The sequence below is a fragment of the Osmia bicornis genome, chromosome 10, assembly GCF_907164935.1.
Source record: "Osmia bicornis bicornis chromosome 10, iOsmBic2.1, whole genome shotgun sequence".
In the NCBI taxonomy this organism is placed as follows: domain Eukaryota; kingdom Metazoa; phylum Arthropoda; class Insecta; order Hymenoptera; family Megachilidae; genus Osmia; species Osmia bicornis.
The window spans coordinates 3,931,982-3,956,588 of record NC_060225.1 but is presented as its reverse complement, the minus strand read 5'-3'; the positions used below and the strand labels follow the sequence as shown (position 1 = coordinate 3,956,588).

The window sequence follows — 24,607 nt, the reverse complement described above, 5'->3', positions numbered from 1 at the left end:
TAAATATTATCATATATTTTTGTATTTAGATGTATTGCATATTGAATTTTAGTGCAATTTATTTTTAATTAAATTTTTCATTTTGCTTCCTATCAGAGTTGAATATTCACAATAATATACATTATTTGCGAATAATGTTGTCTTATGCGCAATTTTAATCACAAAATTATTCAAATGAAATTCTATTCGAATAACGTCCATTTGTGAGCCCTAGGTTACGCCAATGATTGTCGAGGATGTTGTTTTAGGTCTTTTAATTGATTCACTTGAATATAGACTCCTACTAAATTTTCTATAAGTAGGACTGTTACACTTTTCATAAGTAAAATCCTTTCTAACTTTCCCCCAAATTTCATATGAAGTTAAAAAAAAAGGAAATAAAACTTTCGGACGGCGGACCATGGAGAGAACCCCAATCTTCATTTCCCAGATTTTACACTGTTTCTCCAAAAATTCTTCGAATATACAAAATTCTTTTGTTTAAAAATTAAATATTTAATATCCATCTATATGTTTTTCAAATTTGGGTCTCGATTGACCCAGACTCCGCGGTTAAGGGGTTAACCGGTGTTGAGCGATGGCATACGTCCAGGGACAATAAGCGAGCAAGAATTCTACATAAAGCGGATGATGGAAATTAAAAGGGATAGCAAAGCGAGCGGACGGGTGGCGTGGCACGGTTAATACAGGGACGTGGAAAAATTAAAATAACGACTTGATTTATCGTGCAAGTTCTCACGGTCGACGAGAAGAACGAAAAAGTTTCGTCACGCCAGGGATTCCGTTGCTTCTTCGTCGTCCTCGTCCTCGTGGCGGATCCACCAAAGAATATTTCCTCTCTTTCCATCCGACCGGTTAACACCCCCTTTTTCTCTACCACCACGGGCGCCGTTCTTTATTCAAAGTTGTAATAACGTTTGGCAGATGTTTCTGATATAGTGGCGAAGCTCAGGGCCGCTTTATTCCGCGAACTTTTATCGAGTCAATTTAAGTTGCTGCCAGGGACCTGGTTCGCGTCTGTTCGCCTTTCCTTTTCTCCTTCTGTTGCCACCCTCGACTCTCTCATCCCCCTTTACCTTCGTCACGCTTTCTTCTGAAACTTTGTATTCATATTCATTGTGAAGCGTGGCTTCTTTTCGGCGGGATTACTTTTCGTGTAGCGGATAGATTTCCTTAATTTTATGCGGCTCGGCAGCGGGCAACTTTGGAATTAGTTGGACCGGAATGTCGATCGAGGTGAGAAACAACTTGTTCGTCGCTCGTTTTGGAAAATAAAGGACCGTTTTAAAGATGCAACTCGCGCGATTTCCTACGATCTCTCTGCTCTTAACAAGTGTGCAAATTATTCCACATTGTTGTATATTAAATTTTCTATAAGTAGATTATCACATTTTTGATAAGTGAAATCCCTTTTCACTTTTTCCAAAAATTCCATATAAAACAATACAAAGAAAAGAAATGAAACGTTACATATAAAATTTCCTCGTGTTTCAATTGTATAAGTGTTTTCATTTCTCAAATTTCACACTGTTCTTCCAATTGTATATTAATACAGGATGTTAATTTTCAATTATTTCCTCTACTATTAAAGGCAGGATTTTTTTACTCCTCGAAATCATTTAAATCTTATTAAAGTCATTTTCAGCAGGAATAATTTGCAAATTTGGAATCGTGGTGCGATATTTTCATAAAAATATAGAAAATTATTAAAAGTTAAAGGTTTCATTGAAACGGAAGTAGAACGAAATAATGAAACGTAACCCCGTTCATTGTACGGTTAATAATTGTATGCATGCCCGGGCTTCCTGTAACGAGCACCATATAAATTCTGGCACACGTATTATGCCAAACTGGTATCGTAGCCCAGGCAAATATAGCCGGGTTTAAACCTGCCGATGTCACTTTATTTCAGCTCACGTGCGAATCCAATCCAGACATGATTTTCCATTTCAAATCGAGCGTATATCAAAAGTCGAGCCGTCTCATCCATATCAATCGAAGAAGGGTATCGCCTCGTGTACTAGAATTACAATAATTCTTTGAATCTATAGAAAAATTGTCAGGCGATATGAAATATGCATGGGGAATTCGATACACTTCCTTGCCGCTTGTTCTTTCCCTTTTTCTTGAGTAAATCTGACTCTCGAAGAAGCGTGAAGCAATATTTTATCTATACAAAATATTAATGTATTTTTGAAGGGATTTTTAATTAAATTTCATGGTGAATGATTGATAAATCAGAAGATAAACGACATTTGATAAAATAATTTCAAATATTTGGTGCCTAAGTGCGATTCAATGTCATTTTTATCATATGTAAATTTTTACGGTGGGCTCATTAAATATTTGATATGTTTCTGATAATGAATTGATAGTCTTATCACAAACAGATCGATGGTTTTCAGAACTTTCGTTCTCAATAAAGTGATATGAATTGATTCTTTTTAATAATAATGAGAAAACCTGTTTCTTTTCTGTTAAAATTTGTAAGAGAAAAGAAGAAACACATTTTCTGTTTATGGAGATGAATAATGGCTTTATACATATAGTTCATACAAGCGTCATCTATTCTTGCTTTAAGTTATCATTATTAATCCTTTAAAAAGAAAATATGATTAATTATTATCTGATGTTTCAAATATAATAAATACGTAACTAATGTTGTTATCTAATAAATTTTTATGGTTGTTTAATATCTTTATAAAACTTATAATATTACTAGAATACAGGTTTTCTCCTTTCCAGCAACAGATAGTGAGGCTTGAACACCCTTCCTTATCAATTATCAATACTTTATTATCAAACTGGGCTTAAAAAGTATTTAAACCGAACACTTGCACATTAAATTTTCAAATAAACAAGGTGAATAATTTTATTTTAATTTTAAGAGTTATTGTGAATATTTTTTAGAGATACGTGCTATAACGAGTGTGATTTTATTATTATTATGATGCTAGATAAAATAGCTATTACTACTATATTGAAATTTAAGAATTGAATGTATTTCCTTACTGGAGTAGTGCAATTTTCTGTTCTTTTATATATGTATAAGTTATTCCTGCAATTACATAACACACCAGTTTTTAATTTATACTGTCATTAAAATAGTATTACTCTTTAATTTGTGCAATGATATTAGTATAGAATAACCAATTTAACAATCTAAATCTACATTTTTTATTAAGCGCGAGATTTGAAAATTGTACTGTTAGCACCATCTAATGATGAGCGGTAAAAATAAGGAAACAATTCCGCATCGGTAAAACAGCCCATGTTTGATCGAAAATGAAGCTGAACAGAAACTGATTCAAGCGCCACCTCAGTTATTGTATCCAACTAACAGCATGCTATACTACGTTACCTTTCTTTACAGGTAAATGACACGTGTATGCTACGATAGCTATATGTATAAGTACATAATTAAACAATACTGACCATGCATTTATTATTATTAATTTTCTTTCCGTAAAATTGTATTTGCAATGTGGTTGATTTCAGAATCTGAAAGGCATAGTTCCTGAAAAAAATTTAACAGCGATTAAGTAGAAAAAAAGCATTTTCACAGCCAATTCGTTCGTATTATTTGCTGCATAATTAATAAATGTACCATAGAAATAATGATACAGTTATTAGTTAGTCATCAAATAATAACGATTGCCCAGATCTCACTACGGTGAGGTTGCTGGAGACCCACCCTATCTCATCCCATTCACCTGCCATTTATGCAAATTTTTATTTTTAATCAATAACATCATCCTCTTGATGCACATCTGCAAAACGTTTTTGACTGTTGTGCAAACGAACAACAAAAGGAGCATTATTTTTATTCACTACATACCTATCAACTTATCTATACATATATCTATGTACACTTTGTTGCTTTTTATTCCTATCACAACATTTTTTAATTTTGATTTTGATTACAGATCTATAATTAATAAATATGCAATGACATATTTGTCTTACATACTTATATTACTGAGAATAACTACCTAAAAATTCGCTTGAATCTAATGCTTCCTAATTAGTGTTTGACGATTATATCTTAATTACCATAAGTCATTAAGATATAATCATTCTACAAAACCATAAACTTACAATGTGTTTATATAAAAATTTAAAGGAATATACATAAATAAATAAATAGAATCAATTTGCTGATTTTATTGTCCTCACCAGAATACTTCCTGAAACAAACTACGAAAGATTAGATACAACTTGCAAAAATAATAAGGTCTCGTATTACATTAATACCAGAATACTTCTTGAAACAAACTAAAAAGGATTAATTACCAAAATATGTCCCGAGATATTTCTCTGCAACAGAAACTTATTTATTGAATCCATATCAAGACAAAAAGTGTAATAGCTGGAAAGAAGATGCATTAGTATAAACAAAATTTTACAAAAATCAGAGTCATTATTAATGACTCATTAATAAAAAAAAATGACTCATTTCCAATGAAAGGAAGGAACATCAATACAATTTCAGTACCAAAATGAAGAAAAAAAAGATTTAGGAAAATATATCGTTACTCAATAAGTGATTTGATTTAAAAGGATTAATTATTTTTCATTTTATAAAACTTTGAATAAAGTTCCATTTAAAACTTAATCGTATATAATGAAATTCTGTAAACATTAAATTCATATTAACAGTATTTCCACTAAGCGAATGCTCAAAATTTTCAAAATTAAAAAAGGGAACCTGAAAAAAAAAGTTTGAATGCCAATAAGAGTAATCCCTGAGCAATTCCCAAGCAAACCCTATAAAACAAATCGAAACTACACGCAACACTAATTTAAAAAGTGCAAAAATAATCATTAATTCATTAATTATATAATACAAAGGCTTTCGCGTGAAGGCTGCTCCATTATACGCAACGCTAAGCTGAAAAAAAGAAAAGAAAAAACGCGAACTGTAACGTAACACTACTCAAATCTACCGAATTTTGTAAAACGCAACACTAATCTAAAAAATACAGTACAGCCATTCCAAGGCTGTACTTCTGCAGCTGGTCCATAGCTGGCTTATTGACCATGGCAGCTCCACTGGATCGTTTTTGGGCATTTCATCATTTCATATTTCGCAATTCTAATGTAAAACGCGAATATTCATTATCGCAATACTAATTGGTGGGGAACTCTATGAACTAATGCAAAGCAATCGCGTATTTATAAGTCGCAACACTGGGAAACAATCGCGATAATATCATTCGCAACGCTATATTTAACAGACATACAATTAAAATGCAAAGCAAGGGGATTTTCAAACCGTGAATATTATATTCGCAACACTAAAGCAATCAACATTAAAAAGCAAAGCTCTAAAAAATCTTAAAACAATCAACATTACAAAACAAAACTCTAAAAAATTCTAAAGTAACCAACATTGAAAAGTTAAATTCTATTTTGAAACAATGCAAAAAGGAAATGCGATATTTAAAGTTCGCAACACTAAATGAAAATCGCGATAATCATGCATACGCAACACTAAATTGAAAACGCGATTTGCCCAAAATCATGGGGGTCACGGGCCCCCTCTTCTCCTGAAATTACAAAACTACAACTACAGGCAAGCACAGTGACAAAGTAGTAACGATAATGATTTCCCATCCTTTTTTGCAAAAGGATGCAAAATCATTAGTAGTTCCCCTCTTGAAAGACAATTTGTCAGGGCGCTTCGGCATATAGCCTCTTCTTTCTTCGGGCGGTCCACCCACCTAAGGCTCGAGACTTGCAAATTCGCAAAACAAAAAAAAAACAATGAACAAAAAAGAAAAATCGCGGAACTCTAATTGACACGTGGACGAAAAAGGACTTTATATAAGTCGTTGTTCGTGCACACGTGCCGTGCTCGAGCAGAACTTGTGCGTTTCGTGCTATCGCGATCGCGTATAACGACTTATGAAGTCGCCAAAAATTTGAAAAATTGTACAGATAGAATCGAAAGCGAACGGCATACTCCGTTCGTATCGATGGTATCGTCAATTCTTCAAATATATTCCAGGTACAGGTTGATCACGCGAAATCGCGCCTACCCGATCAAGAGACTGTGACAACCTGCCCCGGCGCTACCTACTTACAATGTATCACACACACCAGAAGGTATACTACCTACCTACCTAACCCTATATTTAAAAAAGGCAAAATCACATTCTCACAAAAATTCAATCCACGATTCTCATACACTCCACCCGGGCGCAAGAGCCTATACTAGGGAGAACGTCCCGGGACGCCTCCGTCACCCGAGTTTCATCTCACATTACACTCTACTGTACGTACCATTTTTCACTGAAATCGTCTGGCAAAGCTAGCAATCATTGCGTATAATGATAATTACAAAATTTAATTAACTACTTTGATATAGAATATTTCATAATAATGGTAATAATCATGATAATAATAATGGCAATATAGTAATATTAATGGTAATAATACTATTTGGTTTGTACGTTCATCGTACATCTTGTTGAATAAAATATTATTTCAAATTAAAAGTTAGATGAAAAAGTTACTAAACCGACGCAATCCCACAGCCTAAAAACACACACACCATATGTGGAGATTACGTCGTGCACGATATACTAACACAATACCAGCCGCTTATTAATTATTATTCTTATGAACTAGGTCATCGTGCCCATTGCCTCTACCCATCCAAGTAGCGCCTGGGCACGTGAATGGGCTTTGGCAATAAACACGGAAGGGGTTAAACCTGAAAATCCTGATCTAGAAACATGATTAGTACATAAACATCTAACGGGCTAATATTTCACTATTTTAATAAAAGTGACTCGACTTTGTAAATATAAAGCTTTAAGAACAAATATTGAAAGCAATATTGAGCAACTATGACGCAAAAATGCGTCATAGTTACTCCCGCGCTGGAAATTCTTCGCAACACTAATTTAATAAAGGTAAAACTCTAATAAAAAGGAATTTAATGTCAAAATTGAATTTGATATTTTATTAAAAGCAAAATCACTAATTAAGAATTCTTTACAATGAAAAAGAATTTATTATGAAAATTAATACAAAATTCAAACATCCTCGGGCGACTCCCTCCTCAGAGTAAATTTTCAAGAATACGCAAAATGTGTTGAAATAGATCACTCTGACTTGGAAATCTACCCGTCACGAATTATCTTCTTGCACATGAATTGTTCAATTTTTCATGAACGTGTAAATAAGTTAAACTACTCGGAAAAAATTCTCAAATTATATTTGAATTTACATTGTAGAAAATGTAATTAAATCAATGTAAAAGCATCATTATTATGTATATCCAGTATACATATTATATAATATTATCAATATTATATCGATTTCAATCGTATTTGACTTCTGCACTATAGAAAAACTAAATAAAATTGTTCCGATATTAAAATATTTCATATTCCACACTTAAAAACATTTAAAAACATTTAAGAACGTTCATATATTTCATAAATATCTATTGCAATATGTGGAATTGAAACGATATTAAAACGCGGAGTACAAGAAGACCTAGCCTGAGCTAAATGAAATGAAACACAATAAAAATATTATTGTACTACTCATGGGTATAATCATACCCATGGTCACTATGCTCGCCAACCACGTATACAACCGGTAACCCGTGTCGATTCGGACCATTCGTCCTACGACATGATTGGGCACCGGAGGAACAATAAAGCATGCGACTCACCGTTCGCAGATATACTTTTCTTCCGACAGTCAAGTAGGAGGATGCACAACAACCAGGTGGGAGATTGCCTTACAGGAGAAGACGGAAGTCGTGCAGAAAGCCATCAGGATATCCACAAACTCGGCAAAATAACAAAATTCATCTGTAACAAAACAAAAAAGAATTACGGTTAATTTTGCAAATTATCAATTTTTATTCTAATAAAATTATATATGAATTTGGAGTTAATAATATATTAACAATAGCAATTAAAAAAAACTCTGAATTATCAAGTATTGAAATCAATATCCATCAAATGTCTAATAAAAAAAAAAAAATACGAATTTATGTAAATAAAATTTAATCAACAATAATAAAGTTATTATTAATAAACGATCGAACTATAATTGATGCAAAATATTTTAATAGATAGAATGCATACCTACCACTTATGCGGAAGGATGCTCTCAATACGTCTTGTCACTTCGGCGTTCGCGAGAGACCTTCCTTCCTGCCGAAGACCGATCGGCACCGCTTCGGCATTCTTCGGTATATTCCGCTATCGGCCAATACCTAACCAAGTACACGAACAGGTCTAAACAGGAATAATATTACGATGCTCAAGAAAGAACGTTATTAAACTAAAAACAGCAAATTGTGTATAACAGTACTAAAAACATTCAATAATATTTAGGAATTTAACGATATAAAAGAGAAAATAATTCAGATTCTGCTGTTCCACTTTTATTGTGTATTCGCGGCGAGAGTAAAAATTGTCAACTCGAATATTTTTGAAGAAAACGCCGAATTAATGTTAAGAACCAAGAATTCGGACTTCTCTTCGATGTTTCTTTGTTTTTTGTACTGTTAACACCCGATCGGCAATTTAATTTAATATATGAAGATAATTTAACCTTACCTGTTGCAGACACGTGCCAAACGGACGAAGCTTCGAAGAGGACTGTTACACTCCCCCACACTCCGCGCATCAAACCCTTCAACGATGAATCTGATTGGTCTAAATAGGAGGACGCCATGATGGAACGACCAATCATAGGCATTGGTAGAAAGTTCGAACTGCTTTGAAACTTTAACATTAAAAGAACGGAAAGATTCGTTGAAAATTATCAACGCCATATTGAAATACGGTCAAGATTACTTTTTTCACTTTAAAGCATCAAAATAAGAATAAAGATAGAAAAATACATAAGATATTAATGGTATTTAATAAATTATCGCCATAAAAGCAGAATAAAGGAGAAATATGTTACTGTAATTCGTATCTGTATCGACAAAATAGAGTATAAGTTTTCAGCTTACGCATTTCTGAAGACAATATGTAAATGATGTCAGAAGTCACGACTCCAGTCTTCTCTTCAACTTTGTCTCCTGTTTCTTGTATTTTTGATACCTAATACACAATTTAATCACCTACACGAGCTGCGAATGATTGCGCTGTCGAGCATACTAAACGAATGAACAGCGCCCTACAGAAAAAACGAGGAACTAAATTTGTGGTCTGTTTTACCTACAGCTAGATGACGCTGGTTGTACTATTCTCAGAGCTCACAGTTATTTAAATTTGAACAAACATAAAAATAATTTCAACACATTACTTTTAATTTATTAAATTATTATTTCTACTTCATAATTATATAAACTATCACTGTACTGTTTAGTAAATAATGTTCTGAAATCAATAAGTTAATTAAGTGGAATTCTTTCCATCCTCTTTTTAATTGTTAATGTCCTAAATGCATTTTAATGGAATTTAAATATTGAAATTTACATGTATATATGCGTTGAATATAAATTTATCCGTGTAGAAATTTGGTCTCCTTTGTGGCCTAAAAAAAAATCAATGCCTATCAATGTTCTGAATTTTAATTGCTGTCATTAATAATGCTATGATAAAATCCCATTCTAAGAATGCAATTTATGAATTAATAATCTTGTAAATAATTCCTACCGAAATATTATAAATTCTATAGGATTCTACATATTTAAATGTAGATACACTAACATAAGCTCCCTGATATCTACAGATGGTTCGTTCGATGCTTTAATTCAAATAAATAATATGTAAGGAACAACCTGTTTCACGCAGAACTTATAACAATTTGAATGGATGACTAAATATTTTACAGTAGAGAAACGGCAAAACCTTGGAAGCTGCGGTTTTCTATCACCGAAGGTTACTCTTTTTACACGAAGATATCGAGTACTTATTTCATTCGCGAAACCACATGAACGGCGAGTGGAAATCTATGGTATTCGCATAACTTGCATACCAAAGTTAAAGCAGTGCAGGTGTTCGCATTGCTGAGCTACAAATAGAAGCATGAAGGATATATTAAACATTATTTTCTTTTTATAAAATTAACAGTCAGGGTACTATAATATTTTATCAGTAATAAGATGATATCTTTAAATACTATTCTCCTTCTAAATCACATAAACAATTTCAAAAATTCACAAATGAGACCATAGAACATTATTGAGCTCAAAAAATATTTTAATTCAATAATTATATTATAACCAATTGAATCCTGGACGTGTATGCTACATCCCGTAGAAATTTAACTTAATCAAGTTCAAAGTCATTAATTACTTCAATTAAATATTTAATTTCTCCCTCTAAATTTCCCTAATTAATTACACATTAAATACCCAATTACTCCTCCAATATCACCTGCTCACGTAGAAACCAAAAAATCCAACAATGAGACCATAGAACATTATTGAGCCCCCCCCAAAAAAATCCATCCACTCGTCAAATTACCATCACCCATTTCCCTCATTCCGTCCCACTAAACTCGGACCTATACCGTTTCGTCAACTGGTATGAAGACCCAGTTGGAGCAAAAGTGAAAAGCAGCCAATAAGTCAGACCTGGTCCCCGGGAGTCCCGTACGAGGACAATGGCCGGCGATTAGATGACCCGTTTGGGGTTGTCCTACCTGGTGCATTTGGGAGTCGTGGTATGCAGCTGCGCACACCTGTGTACAGGTAGCCGATGGCGAACGAGACGGTTCACGAAAGTGCGCAGGTAGACAGAGGACATCGACGGGTAACAAAAGGGGACTCCACGAGTCACCTGTAACGCGTGTAACGGTACAGAGGATCGTACAGTGGCGCCGAGCGTCGCCGGGAAGAACTAAGGTGTTCTTAGGCGAGGTCGAACAGCCGCATACCACGATCCAGAATCGCGTCGAGAACGCAGTCGGTGTGTCCGGTCGTCCGGGAACGCTTGAATCGTCGAAAGGAAAACGAGAAACAGCGGAGGAGTCCTGGAACCGTGTCCAGGCTCATCCTGAAGAATAAAAGTTCAAAGTGACCACGCGTGGAAATACCTGTGCCGATCGAGGATCCCCGGTCGCGTCTCAGTTTTTCCTCTCCGTTTCACTTCTCCTTTCCATCGGTCCCTTTGTTCCCATCCTCGTGACTGGATCGCGTGTACATCGTCAGTGAAACCTGAGAGGTGACGTCGCACCATCGTCTGGAACAGAAAATCAACGGAGCCATAGTTAGAAAAACGGAAGGGTGCAAGGGGAAGCTTCTAAAGTGAGTAGAGAAGGAATGGTACGCGGAGACATCAACGAGTGGTTAAGACATGCGCTTCTCACGCGTCAGACGCGTTCCTCGAGATAAGCTCCGATCGATTTTAAAATGGCGCGGTGCACCGTGACACCAAAGCTACGCCAGGTATTCCGTCGTCCGGATGCTGCGAGACAACGAATGCCATTGGACCCTACCTACCAGGACCGTATCCTTTCGCTGCCATAAACGTGGAGTCTCATGCGTGATCCCTGTGTCACGTTGCCGATCGAGCCAGACCAGTCGCTCCTTCCGAGACAACGGCATTCCTCACCCGTGCAGACTGCACGGATTTTATTCATTTTACCCGGCCATGTCGTGAACATAGAGAATGTTTATTCACCCATCGGTGAATAAAAATGTTTCATGGGAAAATATGTCATTTTTGTTATGCAAAATATTATTTATCTTTCTTTATCTAAGTGTGAAGCTTTATCTTTTTAATCCTCGAAAGACGGACCATGGAGAAAGCCTTTAAAAATTAATCTTCCAATATATGGAACTCTTTTATTTTAAAATTATACATTTAACTTTAGCTTAATATCCTTGCATATGTTTTGTAAGTTTGGGTTTCAGTTGACCCAGGCTCCACTGTTTAAGGGTTAAAGTTAATTTCCAAAGGTTTATAATGTGATTCGTTTAAAAATTTGATCATTAATATGTTACTTTATGGAATGTTTTAAATTATTACTGAGGTCCTAAGTATTTTAATTAAATTCTTTTTGTAACAAGACCAAGATACAGTTCGATCTAGTTGCCCGATTAGGCGAAAGTATTCAAGGACAGTGAATCGTGTGACCTCTTCGCTGTTGCTGGAGAAAGATACTTGTCCCGTTATTAACATTCATTCATGTCACGCAAAAGTTCGAACGTGGTGAAAAGATATTAGCGGTGAAATATTTAATGGATCGCTAAACGATGCAACGAGAAATCTCTTCCTCATTTAATATTATAAGAAATTTGCAAAATAAAAATTTAGAATTTTACAAATTTATAAATTCATGAGAAATATTTATATTCCAAAAAGTCACAATTTTCCATCTTATTAACTTAACTTAACTTATTATCATACAAATGTTTATCTAATTAGTAATAATTAGCACATATATTTTCACGTACAGATTGAAAGCTCAGATTTCATTTGAAATTTAGAACAGGCTCAGACATGAAACTTATTTGCAATTTCCTGTTACTGACAGATTGATTTTATTTATCCTTAACATGCATGATCAGACATAAATGGTTTACGTAAATGGAGAAATCATAGCAGGATTAAAGAGATAAATACAAAGAAATATAAAGTTTGTATAAAACAGCATTTCAGTTACATCGTACCTACTCTATTGTTAATTACAAATCGTCATTAATTACCTCGTTTGCCACGCTTGTCGCTTTTGAAGCTTCCAATCACTGCATCGATAAGAGAGCAGCCTTTAGGAAGCACTTTCACCGTGAATTTTAACTCGTTTCGTATCACTCGCAATCGAACTTTCAACGAACGGCATAACAACTTCTTCCAATTACAAGGCAGCTAATAAATATTTTCACAATCTCGACAATATTTGCGAAATAATCCCGCGGCAATAGAAATCGTACTCGAATTAATTGGTATGTAGAAGCAAATAGATACAGTGTATTATTTCATGAAATTGAACTATTCAATCACTGATTTCATTAATTAGAAATAAAAATCTTCAAACACTATTTTACGTTATTTCAATCGAACATTAATTTAATTGCAATTAAGACACATATGAATTTTTTTTAAATTTGCATTCTATAAAATTTTTTAATTACATAAGATATTATTTATAATGTTGAAAATTAAAACAGAATATTTAGAAAATTAGAAAAATTTAATTCTTACAATGACAAGTTAGGAACTATATTGAATGGTGATCACAAATCATCCCTTATTTAATCTTTAAATAGTAGAGTCTGGGTTAAACTTACGAAACATATATTTACAAGGATATTAATCTAAAAGGAACAATAAAATTTAGAAGATAATACGAAATATAAAATTGAATTAAAATTGGGGCTCTTTCTATGGTCCGTCATCAAAGGGTTAAAGAGACTGCGTGCAACGTGCATGGTCGTTATTCACAATTGTGCTGACGGAGATAAGTAATCCCTTGCGTGTCTTTTATTTCGATAAAGAAGAGGTGCGATTATGAATTACATAAGATCCTTGTATCACTGTAGTCGAGCTGCTGCTTTCTCTGTCTGACCCCGATACCTCCTCGACGAAACCCTGATTCTCTTCGATGTTAGATTCGGTTTCGTGGCTTTGTCTCACGAAAATCTCTCTTTCTCGAATTCTTGCTAATGTTAGGCACAGTCTCGTCGTTTTTCTTTATAAAATACCTTCCATTTGTAAATTAGATTCCATACCACGGAGAATAAAAAAATTTTCAAATCTTTAGCAGAGACTGATGGTAAAAGAAAATTTAATAAATTTTCTCATTTTATTCCCACGTCGATTTACAGGAAATGAATCACATAAAATATTTATATACCTAGTTTTTCTTTCCTCTCATTTCGCAACTTTTTTCAATGGTCAATTTGTCTTGCTGAACGATTTGACAGAAGCAAATTAACCATTTCAACGAAACGGAAGGCAATTTATTCCGTGCCCTGAAAACTTATTTCACCGTATCGTAGCTGCAGCGACGATTTGTCGCTGTAATTTCGTATTATTTTCTGGGACGAGTCCAGCGTTCCATGTAAAGACCTTCTGATTCTAATACCACCAGGTCACAGAATTACAAAAACATTTTTATAACACGCCATTAAAACTGATCTAATTTAACTAGGTATATGCAAATATTGACATACATATGTAATTACATTTAATTTTTCTTAGATGATTTACTATTTTTATTTTAAATTGTAAACAATTTTATCAAAATTCTTCAAAAGTTTGAACAGATGAGAAAATATTAAGACCTGAAGGTTGTAATTCATATCATATGTCAAAATGTTGATTTACATCAAATTATTCATCTCAGTCTAATCTGAAATTAAAATGATACTGATATAAAGATAACGCATAGTGGCCGAAATTTGAATCGACAGAATATGTTCTTTTTAAAATAATTACAGTGACTTTCATTGAGAATATCAGTAATATTTTAGAAATACTTTTGTAGGTAGGTCAATAACCTGTTAGGCCTCAGGTACCGTCGTATAACAGGTAAATTTTTAATTTTGTCCTCTGAAACCGTAGTTATTCGTATCCGTCCAATGGCTCTGTGCTTTTAGTATTATATCGGCCGTCACTGAAAGAGGACGGGCGCGTGTTAATTCTCTTTCTATTCGAATTTCTTGTGTGAATTAAATGAATGACCAGAATTTTTTATTTACATTTCAAGTGAATGTTTCATTACGTATAATGAGTTGGTTTCATGTGCCTGTTTTAATATTTTTTAATATTGTTATTGTGTTTGTTAATTGTTGGAGAATGAATTATTTCAGTTAGTTTATGAGTAGTGATGCAAAATTGGATCATGTACTTAATCTAATAGTGTGATAGAGGTCAGTAAAATTCTTTTTATTTTGATAAATTTTTTAGATTTTCTTTTACTTTTTCCAAAATTTATGTATTCTTGATATATTCGAACTTAACATTTATTTGCTACTTTTGAGGTTTTCAAATTTACTAAAGTTAATTTTTAAATTTTTTAAACTTAATTTTCAACAAGGTCCTTTTAGTTTCAGTCAATTTTTTTTAAATATCATACAGAATATAGAAGCATCCAAATTGAGAATTTGAAATCGATTTAAAATCACAAACACAGAATACATTAAAATTTAATACCTGTCATTTTCAAATTTTTCTAAAATAACAATCTTATAGATCTAGCAATATCTTTAACAATCTTTTATTAACTAATTCTCTAAATTTAGAAACACATAATATTTTTGCATTAAATATTCATATTATAATGTCCACATTTTAATACATCTAAAAACATATAGTAGCATCTGCATCTATCAAACTTCCACACTTGTACAAACAATTTATTATTCCCGCTCGTATCATCCAAAATTTATAACCGATAATATTCATCAATTTGAAATACCATTACCGATACCGATGATTCACACTTTTCTTTAGCGGACGATTAGATGCGCGTGTACTTACATGATCGAGAGAATCGGTTAAATCCATCAGTAAAAGGACACCTCCTGGTGTCCTTCTCACATTGGAATGTATTTTGCAATCTTATGCTAATTTGGTTAGTCACCCTCGATCGGTCGCCTCTGCTCGAATACACAGCTCACTAGACTCTACGTTTTACTCTTTAGAGTAGTCATGACTGAATATAGCAGAGGCGTAACTCTAAAACACGACGACGGGGAACAATGGCGACGGCAATTTGGCCTTTCGACACCATCGATTGTTCATTGTCCTTTCGTATCCTTAAACGTGTTCCATTGACTAGGGGAGATGGCGAGGATAGTTAGCCAATCACTTTTACAGTGACATTGAAATGTTTATAGCAGCTCGTTAGATGGACAGGATCGATCTGTTTTATCGATGAAGTAAAACAAAATCGATTCTATTGTTACATTCGCTCTGATTTAGAATGATGGTTCAAAGAACTGAAGTGGTTGCAGTAATAAGAACGCAGCTTGAGTAAACAAAAAAAAAATTCTTTTGCAAACAAGCTGTTCCTTTCAAAATTATCCTTCCAATATATGAAGGGTTAATTATAGAAAGTAGCTAATAACAAGTATATGAAAAATTAATAGAAAGAAAACTAGAAAAATGAGTAAATGTAGAAAGCATCGAAAATGGTAAACACATGAAAAATTAATTTAATAACGAAATTCCCCTTTCAAAATAATTTTTTTCTAATATTTGCTTTAGATTCTCGATGACAGAAATTGAATCAAGATGACTGTAACAAGAATGAGATGGAAGATTTTAGATGAACGTAACAGTCGGTGAAATTTCCACTTTCTACAGAGAAATGTTCTTCTCGATTTCAATGATACATAACATTTATTGCAATACCAAAAGTGAACTTAGCATCCACAATATATTTCCTAATTGAATATTAATAATTATATTCAAATAAACAAAACTTGAAATTTTTCAATTCCTCAAACTCTAACATGAATAATTTGTCAACTTAGCAAAATTAAAAACTGTAATAATTTTTTAAAACAAATTTCTCAACGTGCTGTTCTTTGATCGCGTTAAATTAAATTAGAAAAAAAATACAAATATTAACTTCTTCATTTATCTAAATCTGAATAATATCAGATACTATAAAATATTACAGTAATAAATTAAAAAGAAATCCCGACGTTTCGCCACGTTGCAATATTCAGTGAAATAAAATTAACAGTTTCATTCTTTACAAAACACGAGAGTGTTCAATTCACAAGGAAATTCGATTAGCACGCGGTGTTGAAATATTTTATACAAAAATTTTACGCATCGTGGGCTAAACATTTCTTCCACTTTCTCTCGAACAATAAACGGTATTGAACGTTTCAAGTATAGCACGATCGCTAAAGAGAAGAGAGGGAGACTAATCGTCGTTTCTTCATCTTTTGAAACCATAAATCGTTTCTTGCGACAGTTCCGGCATTTCAGGAACGTGAACCAGTCGATTTTAATAGTAGTCTCTTTTCGAACGTGTCGAGAGAACAAGAACCTTTTTCTTTGTCCCCAATGATCTTGCAGAAATCGTGAATCATAAGAACGTAACGTGGTTATCTCAATTTTTTGAATCAAGGTATCGTTTCTTCACGCAAATACGGAACGCTTCGCAACCCTTCCGGTCTTTCTGAAACGCCGTAGATCAATATCAATGACCTACCATTCAAACGATAATTATTTATTTGTTTTATATATTTTACGTATATAAAATAGGATTTTTTAAAATTAATTTAAGTAATCAAAATGGGTATTAGATTTTGCAGATCGAATGACTGATTTTGGAATATCAAAATTCTAAGACAATTTAATACTCAGATTTCAAAAATCCATATTTCAGTAACTCGAACTTAATTCAAGGTCAGCATATTTGACCACGTTGGAATTTGTAAATTCTTCTCGATAGTAAACACGATGTTAAACGATCAATCCTTTCCTATTCCAATCACGTTCTGGAATCTGACTACACGACTGGTATACCTAATCATTCTTCAATCTACTCACTGAAGATGGAAAAACTCGAGCTTCTCTTCTCGGACCGTTGTTTCGCTCTTAGGGTTGTCAACGATACCGGAAGTCCAATAATAATCAGACGGTGCTTCCGGTTCGTCAACACGAGTTAGTCTTTCCAATCACGTGTTCCCGAAGTCTGTGACGTTATTTGAACGTTTATGATTCGTTTAGTAGAATGCTTTCTTTCGATGCAAAAAAAATTTTATTTTGATGAAATTGCTTCTGGGAATGAATGGGATTGGTGTTAATTTCATTCATTCATTAATATTCTGCTTTAATGAATGGTGAAAAGGTTAAAGTAGATTTTTGTAAATTGAGAACAGGGATATTTTGCAATTTATTTTGTAGGCATGCAAATGTACGGACACGATGAGAGTTCAATAAATCGGCGATACAATTAACTCTCCTATACATTTATTAATTCCGCTAAACAGCCTCCTACAATTCAGATTAATCAAGATTTTGGAGAATTCAGGTAGATGAAGATCAATTAAACTATAATTGACACTGCTTCATCTGGTTAATTGAATTTATAATTAACTTTGATTTTTCCAGTTAATTGGACTTAATTGGATAATTATGTTAGACGTCTGCGACACGTGTTTATGATTTAATTGGTCGACTTCCTACAATAATTTTCTAAGTTTACTCGTTGATTTTAATTAGCAACTAGTTTTATTTAAAAAATTGTCTGTTATAGGAAGCGAAGAACAACATCACCTGCTTTTGCAAAATGAGGGGAGCTTATCTTCTTTGGACAACGCTTTAACGGTATCTCAAGATGTACACCGAGTGGCAAAAGGTGAGCCAATCATTTTACTATTTTTATTTCTTTTCCAAAATATCAATATTATTGCGTCCTATTATTGGACAAATTTTTATAAAAATATTAAATTACATTCAAAATTACATTGCAAAATATTATTAAATTTATGAATTAACCTAATCTATCCTAAAATAACTTATTCAACGAAAAATACGCACAAAGAAAGTTACTATATTACTGTTTTTATTCAAAAGAGAAATGGTCAGTAACTTTCCTGTGTGATAAAAACTTATTCATGTTGCAAAAGAAAATAACATCTTGGTGACACGCCTAAATCGCACAAGGGTAAAGGATACTGAAATACATTGTTGCTCATATAAAAAGAAAAGAAAATAATGAGTAGCTTTCGGTTCATTGTGGCGTTGCACAATATTTACGTGGTCAGGAACGTAGCAGGGATTGTTGCGTGGTCGGAGTCAATGATCTGTGCACACGCAATTGCGTCGCCTTGCGAGCCAGCCACTTTCGAATGCCTCTGCGCTTCGTGTTGCTTCGTCCGACGACCTAATCCCACTCTACTCGCCATTACTCGACATTATACTACTGCAAAATTTCTACTATTTTGCAAAATTTTACATAATAATATAGAGCACTGGATGATTAACCCTTCGAGCCAGTAATTATAAAATTGATGGTAATTAATTTGGTACAGATGATAATTAATTTTCATGAATTTAATAAATTTCGTAAAATGAAAATTACTTAACATTTTTAAGGTAAATTAGTATTTAGAAAATAAAAAAGTGGATAGCGTTACAAATAATAACTTCATGAGGGAGGGGATGGAAAAGGTTAATTAGTGACATTTTAACCCTTTTCCAAATTTTGAAAAACATAATAAATTATATATGACGAAATTTCTATCGTATGTAGAAAATGTCGTATAAAAAGGGTTAATTGTTATTTTAACGTTCGATCTTCACTTTATTTTTATGTATTCTATCAAATACTAATTACTAATTAAAGTTTAGAGATTAGTTATTTTACAATATGCTGAAACTTTCAAATACTATTATTTAGTCATGCTTAAAATTAAATATCCAGAAAAAATTGTATATAAAATTGAGTAATTAATTCGTTCCGCAAAAGTTAATTTCATAAATGAGTATTACCTTATGTAATAACTTATAGCTGTCTGTTAGCGAACAAATGGGGACCAATTATTTAAATAGAACTCGTGAGAGATGTGACTGAACACAATGACTCATTATGAAACAGGATAAGCTGTTTTCTTTTAAGCAGCAATTACGTTTCGAATTGGACTAAATGTTAAAATTTTTATTTTGAATTTATTAAAAAATATTGAGATAAAGAAAATTGACAAAAATAGCCCGCTAAAGGAAATATGCTACATTAATTATTGCAGATGGAGCAATGTGTTACATTACTTCAATTTTCTATAAAATTGGTTACGCTACTCAACGACGATGTCTTCCTCAATTATTCACCAGCTCATTACTCGTGATTGGACCAGTGTAATACCGACCTGAGTAAAAGTGAGAACTCAGCTGAATACGTCTGAGTAACAGGGAAACGGTTTCAAATCACTCTAATGACAACGTGTCTTGATTAATCTTAGCTGACTACATAGTGTTTAGATGAAATCCAACAGAAGCTTCATTTTAGTATAAACCATGATTTTTCTTTATAAAACCTTCAATTTTTCTTTTTTTAAATGTAAAATAATAAAATTGTTAATTTTTTGACTCTCAATAAAACGAAGAAATTAAACTGATTCTTAACTCTCGGATGGCGGACCATGGAGAGAGCCCCAATTGTATTGATTAACCCAGGCTCTGCTGATCAAGAATTAATAGAAGAATTCAATCGTTTATTTAATAGTTAAAGAACTTTGCCAAGTCTAATAACAAACAATTGACGTAACTTTAACAAATTTAAAACAAATTCTTCATTTCATTCTTGGGTAATAATTATCAGACTAATGATCGTTTTACACATTCCACTTCTATTATATAAATGCAATGAACAAAAGAAATATTTCAAAATTGAATTTACACACAAATCCATCAAGACATCTAACACAACTCTCGCAATCATCCAGAAAGCCATAAGTAAAAGGAATCACAAAAGTTCAGAGAGAAACAATTAAGAACACTATTTTAATTAAGAATGCCTACATCAAACTCGTACTATGAACATGATTCGAACGTTTCTGCGAACACAATCGGTTTTTACCATCGATAGTCCATGCTGCTTCTGCAACTCGCCACGGTGGCTAGTTAGAGAATCGCTTCCCGGCGGCCACAACCTATATCCAGCTACCTCCACGTAGGCGTACGCGTATTTAGCGCGTAATTTATATAAGAAGAGAGGCACGCTTGGTTCCACCCCAAAGCACTTCGATACACTGGCGCCAGCACTAACAGAAAGTCAGCAAAAGTCCTGCATAAAAAACTTCACCACCTCCCGACAATCAAATAGAAAAAACAAGAAATAAAATTCTGAAAAAATAAAGTGCCAAAAAATTTCATAGAAAACCCTCTGTCAGACCTATGGTCATAACTGCCTAATTAATTGGTGGTTTAATTAAAAAAAGGTATACGCCACTGCGAGCAGACAGCAATTGTTGCGGAGAAGAGGCGTATAACTTCCAGTGTTGCATCGAACATCCTCGCGTCCGGATCGTGAAACCATATTCCTCTTCGTTCCCCATTTTTTTCACCCATTAACCCTACCCAAATCGTGCGCCCATCCCTGAGGAGTCATCCATCAAGGTGTCCTTCATGAAATTTCCATTTGACCCGGTTTTTTTCTCGAGGAAGTAGCACGGATCGTGGAAATCCGAGTTCGAAAGGAGGATTTTGAAGTTGGAAATATGGTTCTTCTTTTTTTCTCTTCTTCATGGTGTTCGTCATTGGACAAGGCCTGGGAACGTGTTTGTGCGTGAAACTAGCTTGTGAAACGAGTTGAAGGACGTGTGGGATTGTGAGAAAGAGAAAGATAGGACAGGCTGCATTCACGGATAGAAAATTCCAAAGATTTATTAATAGACATTGAATTTAGAATTTCGGTATGCGCGCAGTGGAAGTTGGTTGAAAAAGTATGTCGAGCGGAATTCGATTAGAACGGTGGATTTAATTGAAGATTTCATTTACCAGGTATCTCGGGTGAACGGATATTTAAATCCAGAGTGTACGGAAGATTTTCTATGAACGTGTCAGCAGGTGAAACGCGTAAACGTATTCCCGAAACGTCGCATCGGATGACCGTTAACGCATTCTACGGGGAGCACCGATTTTTCGAGACTGCTGACCCAATGTTCCCGATAGTAATCGCCTTGGTGGCCTCCTAACTCCCTTAAAGCGAATTTAAAATTCACGACAGTATTGTGCCCGAGGATTGGTTCAGATCTCTGCCCGTACGTGTTCAGAGTTTTCAATCGATTTTACTCTTTGTTCAATAATTACCTGTACGAAGATTTCAATCCTTGGATCATTAATCACTTTCTAAAAAAAAGAAGAAAAAAATTTCGAAGCCTTTGAGACGTTCTAAAGATAAACGGGATAATCCGAAGACGCGTTTGTTTCAAAAAGGACATAAAACAGCGATGATCTCATAGGATGAAAGCAGGATCACTGACACTCTTTGCCGGCGATTTTACCAGCTGGGTCATGTTTGCACGAGCTTTCTATAAATAGAAAGAACAGCGATGACCAATGATGCCTGGGGCATTCGTTAACCTTGAACCCTGAACCACTTAGGAGGACTATGAATCAGGGTGACGTTAGTGAACTTAGGTGTCGGTGAGAAAATTCTAGATGAAAACTGCTGTTAGTAATCTGGTTAGGCAAGAAAGTAATAGCCGGTAGAACTCGGTACGATCTGGAGTGATAAGAAGGTCAAGTGTTAACCGGTGTTAAACTGGTGCAGGCTGAAAACGGTCGGCGAGTTTGCTAAATTACACGCTTCGTGGTCTGTTTGTGATATAATTGACGTTACCGTTACCGTAGTCCTTAAAAATGTCACACACGCCCGTAAACGAATATTTCTTCTCTAATATCGAAATTACGATAAATGATTGCTACGCTCATCGAACGAAACGAGTTCCCACGTAACACACCGTACTTCTTTCTTTCACCGAACGATAAGAATCATCGAAGTGGCGAATTGAAAGTACGGAACGCGTTCGCGGTCTCTTTTGCCGAGCGAGGATCGAAGAAAGTCGATATAATGTCGATTAAAATCGAACGTTGACCGAAGGTACGCAACATGGAGCCGACGCTTGCGCGGAACAAGAAAGCCGAGCGCGGTTCTACGCGATCGTCGACCTCGAGGAATCGGTTTTCCTCGCGAAACACGCGCTCGGAAGCTTTCTACGCTGCCGCGGAACCGTTATCCGTTCGACGCGCGTTGCATAATTCCGCTGGCCCAGACCCAGATACGAATTCCGCTCCGAATTCCAGCGGATCGACGGAACGCGTTAGGAGGTACCACTCTTCCGCTCGTCCGAGGTACCTGGACCCGGAGTATCACCCGTCGGACTACAAACACCCTGTCAAGGAGAGCTTCCATACGGTTCCGAGGGACGTAGCGGTGTCCCGGAAGGAAATCCTGAAGAGATACAACAGAGACAGGGATGAGAAAGAGGATCCATCAGCGAGAAGAAGAAGATCCATAGATGTGGACAGGGATCAGGTGGAAAGACCAAAGACTCTACCCTCCATAGGTAGGAGGGCTCATAAGGACTCAATCCGGGTGGCGCAATCTCATCAAGGTGTCAGAAAAGTGTCCAGGCATGATATTATCCAGAGACGAGCCAGCGTAGACGTTCCAATCGCCTCCTCCCGTGGCAGGCATCACGGAGAGGAGAAGCTAGAAAGTTCAGAGGCGAAAGGTGGCACCTCCACCGGTTTCTCGAAGAACGCGCCGCGGAACACCGGGTGGGGCAGAGAAGATGAGAGAGAGTCCAGGTCGGCCTGTGATTTCCTGGCAGTCACCAACAAGCTGCAGGACATTAACCGCGGCCTTGTGCCGAGACCGTCGACCTTGCCCAAGATTGTTCACGCATCGAGGACGTCCAGGTTAACGGAGGATTGGGCCAGCCCTAGGCTGGCCAAGGACGTAGCGAGGAAGGAACCACCGGTCTACGGGAGGATTCGAAGAAGGAAGACGTCACTGCCGACCAGCGCCGGCACCGTCAGAGGTTCCTTGGTGTCTCTGAACGGTTCGAACAGATACCCCAGACCTGGACACTCGCAGGTCAGAGAAAGAGCCGTGGATGTGGAGTTCAAAACAACCACCAGACACCTTCGCGATCCTGTACCGGATACACCCTACTACCCAGCGACCTTGCCTTTGGTGGACATGCGAACCAACCCTCGTAGAAATGCGCTTTACGCCAAAGTGTCTCGAAAGACGTCGAAGAGTGCTCAGGGTTCTGATAACAAGACTGATTCGAAAGATGGTATTGACGGTAGGGTCGATGTAGAAACTGGACAACGGACCATTTCCAGAAAGAGGATCATAGAGAACATGAAGGACACTTCGGTGGATAGGAAGAACGCTAAGTCGGTTGAAGACTCTGTGGAAATTCAGTCCGAATTTCCGTCAGAAAGTCAGTCGTACCGGAGCAAGGAGTCTGATGTCCAGGAGAAGAAGGATTTGTCGAAATGTGAAACTGATGCCAGAGATTCACGGTTGGATAGTGATAGAACGAAATGTAAAGAGTTAGCGAAGCGTAGATCGAAGTCTCAGAGCAGGTTGATGGAAAACTTTCGCTCGGCCCATCGAGAGACCGGCGCGGTCACCAGACTCGCGACCACTCTTCCCAGTTATGTGAAAAGTTCGAGAAAGTGTTCGACAGAGAGCCCACCAGGGATCGAGTGTCATGGAAAACTGAGTAAAGAGACTGCGATCTCGACGAAGCAGAGTAAAGAAAGGTCGAATTATGTGAAAAAGTCGAATAGTCATGTTAGAGCTTTCAGCGATGCTAATAGTGGACGTTCTAGTTCACCAGTTACAACCTCCTCGATTTTCGGATTTTGTACTGGAAAGAGGAAAGTTCAGTCTTCTTCTAATGGTGCAGCGAAAATTGAAACTGTGTCGTCTCCAACATGGAACGTGAAAACGGTTAGCATCTGTGGTTTTGATAATACAGTAGACTATCGTTATATTAAAGGAAGCTGTAGGGGTAGAAAATTTGTCAAGCTTCCAAATTTTTAGGTGAAAAGGAAAAGGGGAATAAAAGTGTATCACTTTGGTAGGCTTTGATAGCAGAGAGTGGCACTATAACGAAAGTCTGCTGCAGTCTGTGATGCAAAATTCTTGGAATTCTGAATAATTTTATTAAATTTTAGAAAGTTTGACA

General features: G+C 35.4%; 1 protein-coding gene across 3 annotated transcripts in view; it reads left to right on the top strand.

Annotated features, from left to right (window-relative positions):
- Positions 1-10,884: 10,884 nt before the first annotated feature.
- LOC114877907 (unconventional myosin-XV) overlaps positions 10,885-24,607 on the top strand; it is a 62,005-nt gene continuing 48,282 nt past the window's right edge. The window contains exons 1-2 of one of the 3 annotated variants that reach the window (XM_029191039.2): positions 10,885-11,233; positions 18,154-18,255. In XM_029191039.2, coding sequence (XP_029046872.1) covers positions 18,235-18,255 — 21 coding nt within the window. In that variant the 5' untranslated portion in view covers positions 10,885-11,233; positions 18,154-18,234. Of the gene's footprint in view, positions 11,234-18,153; positions 18,256-22,509; positions 24,370-24,607 lie in introns of those variants that run through there. The other 2 variants (XM_029191037.2, XM_029191038.2) reach the window with 2 other exon arrangements.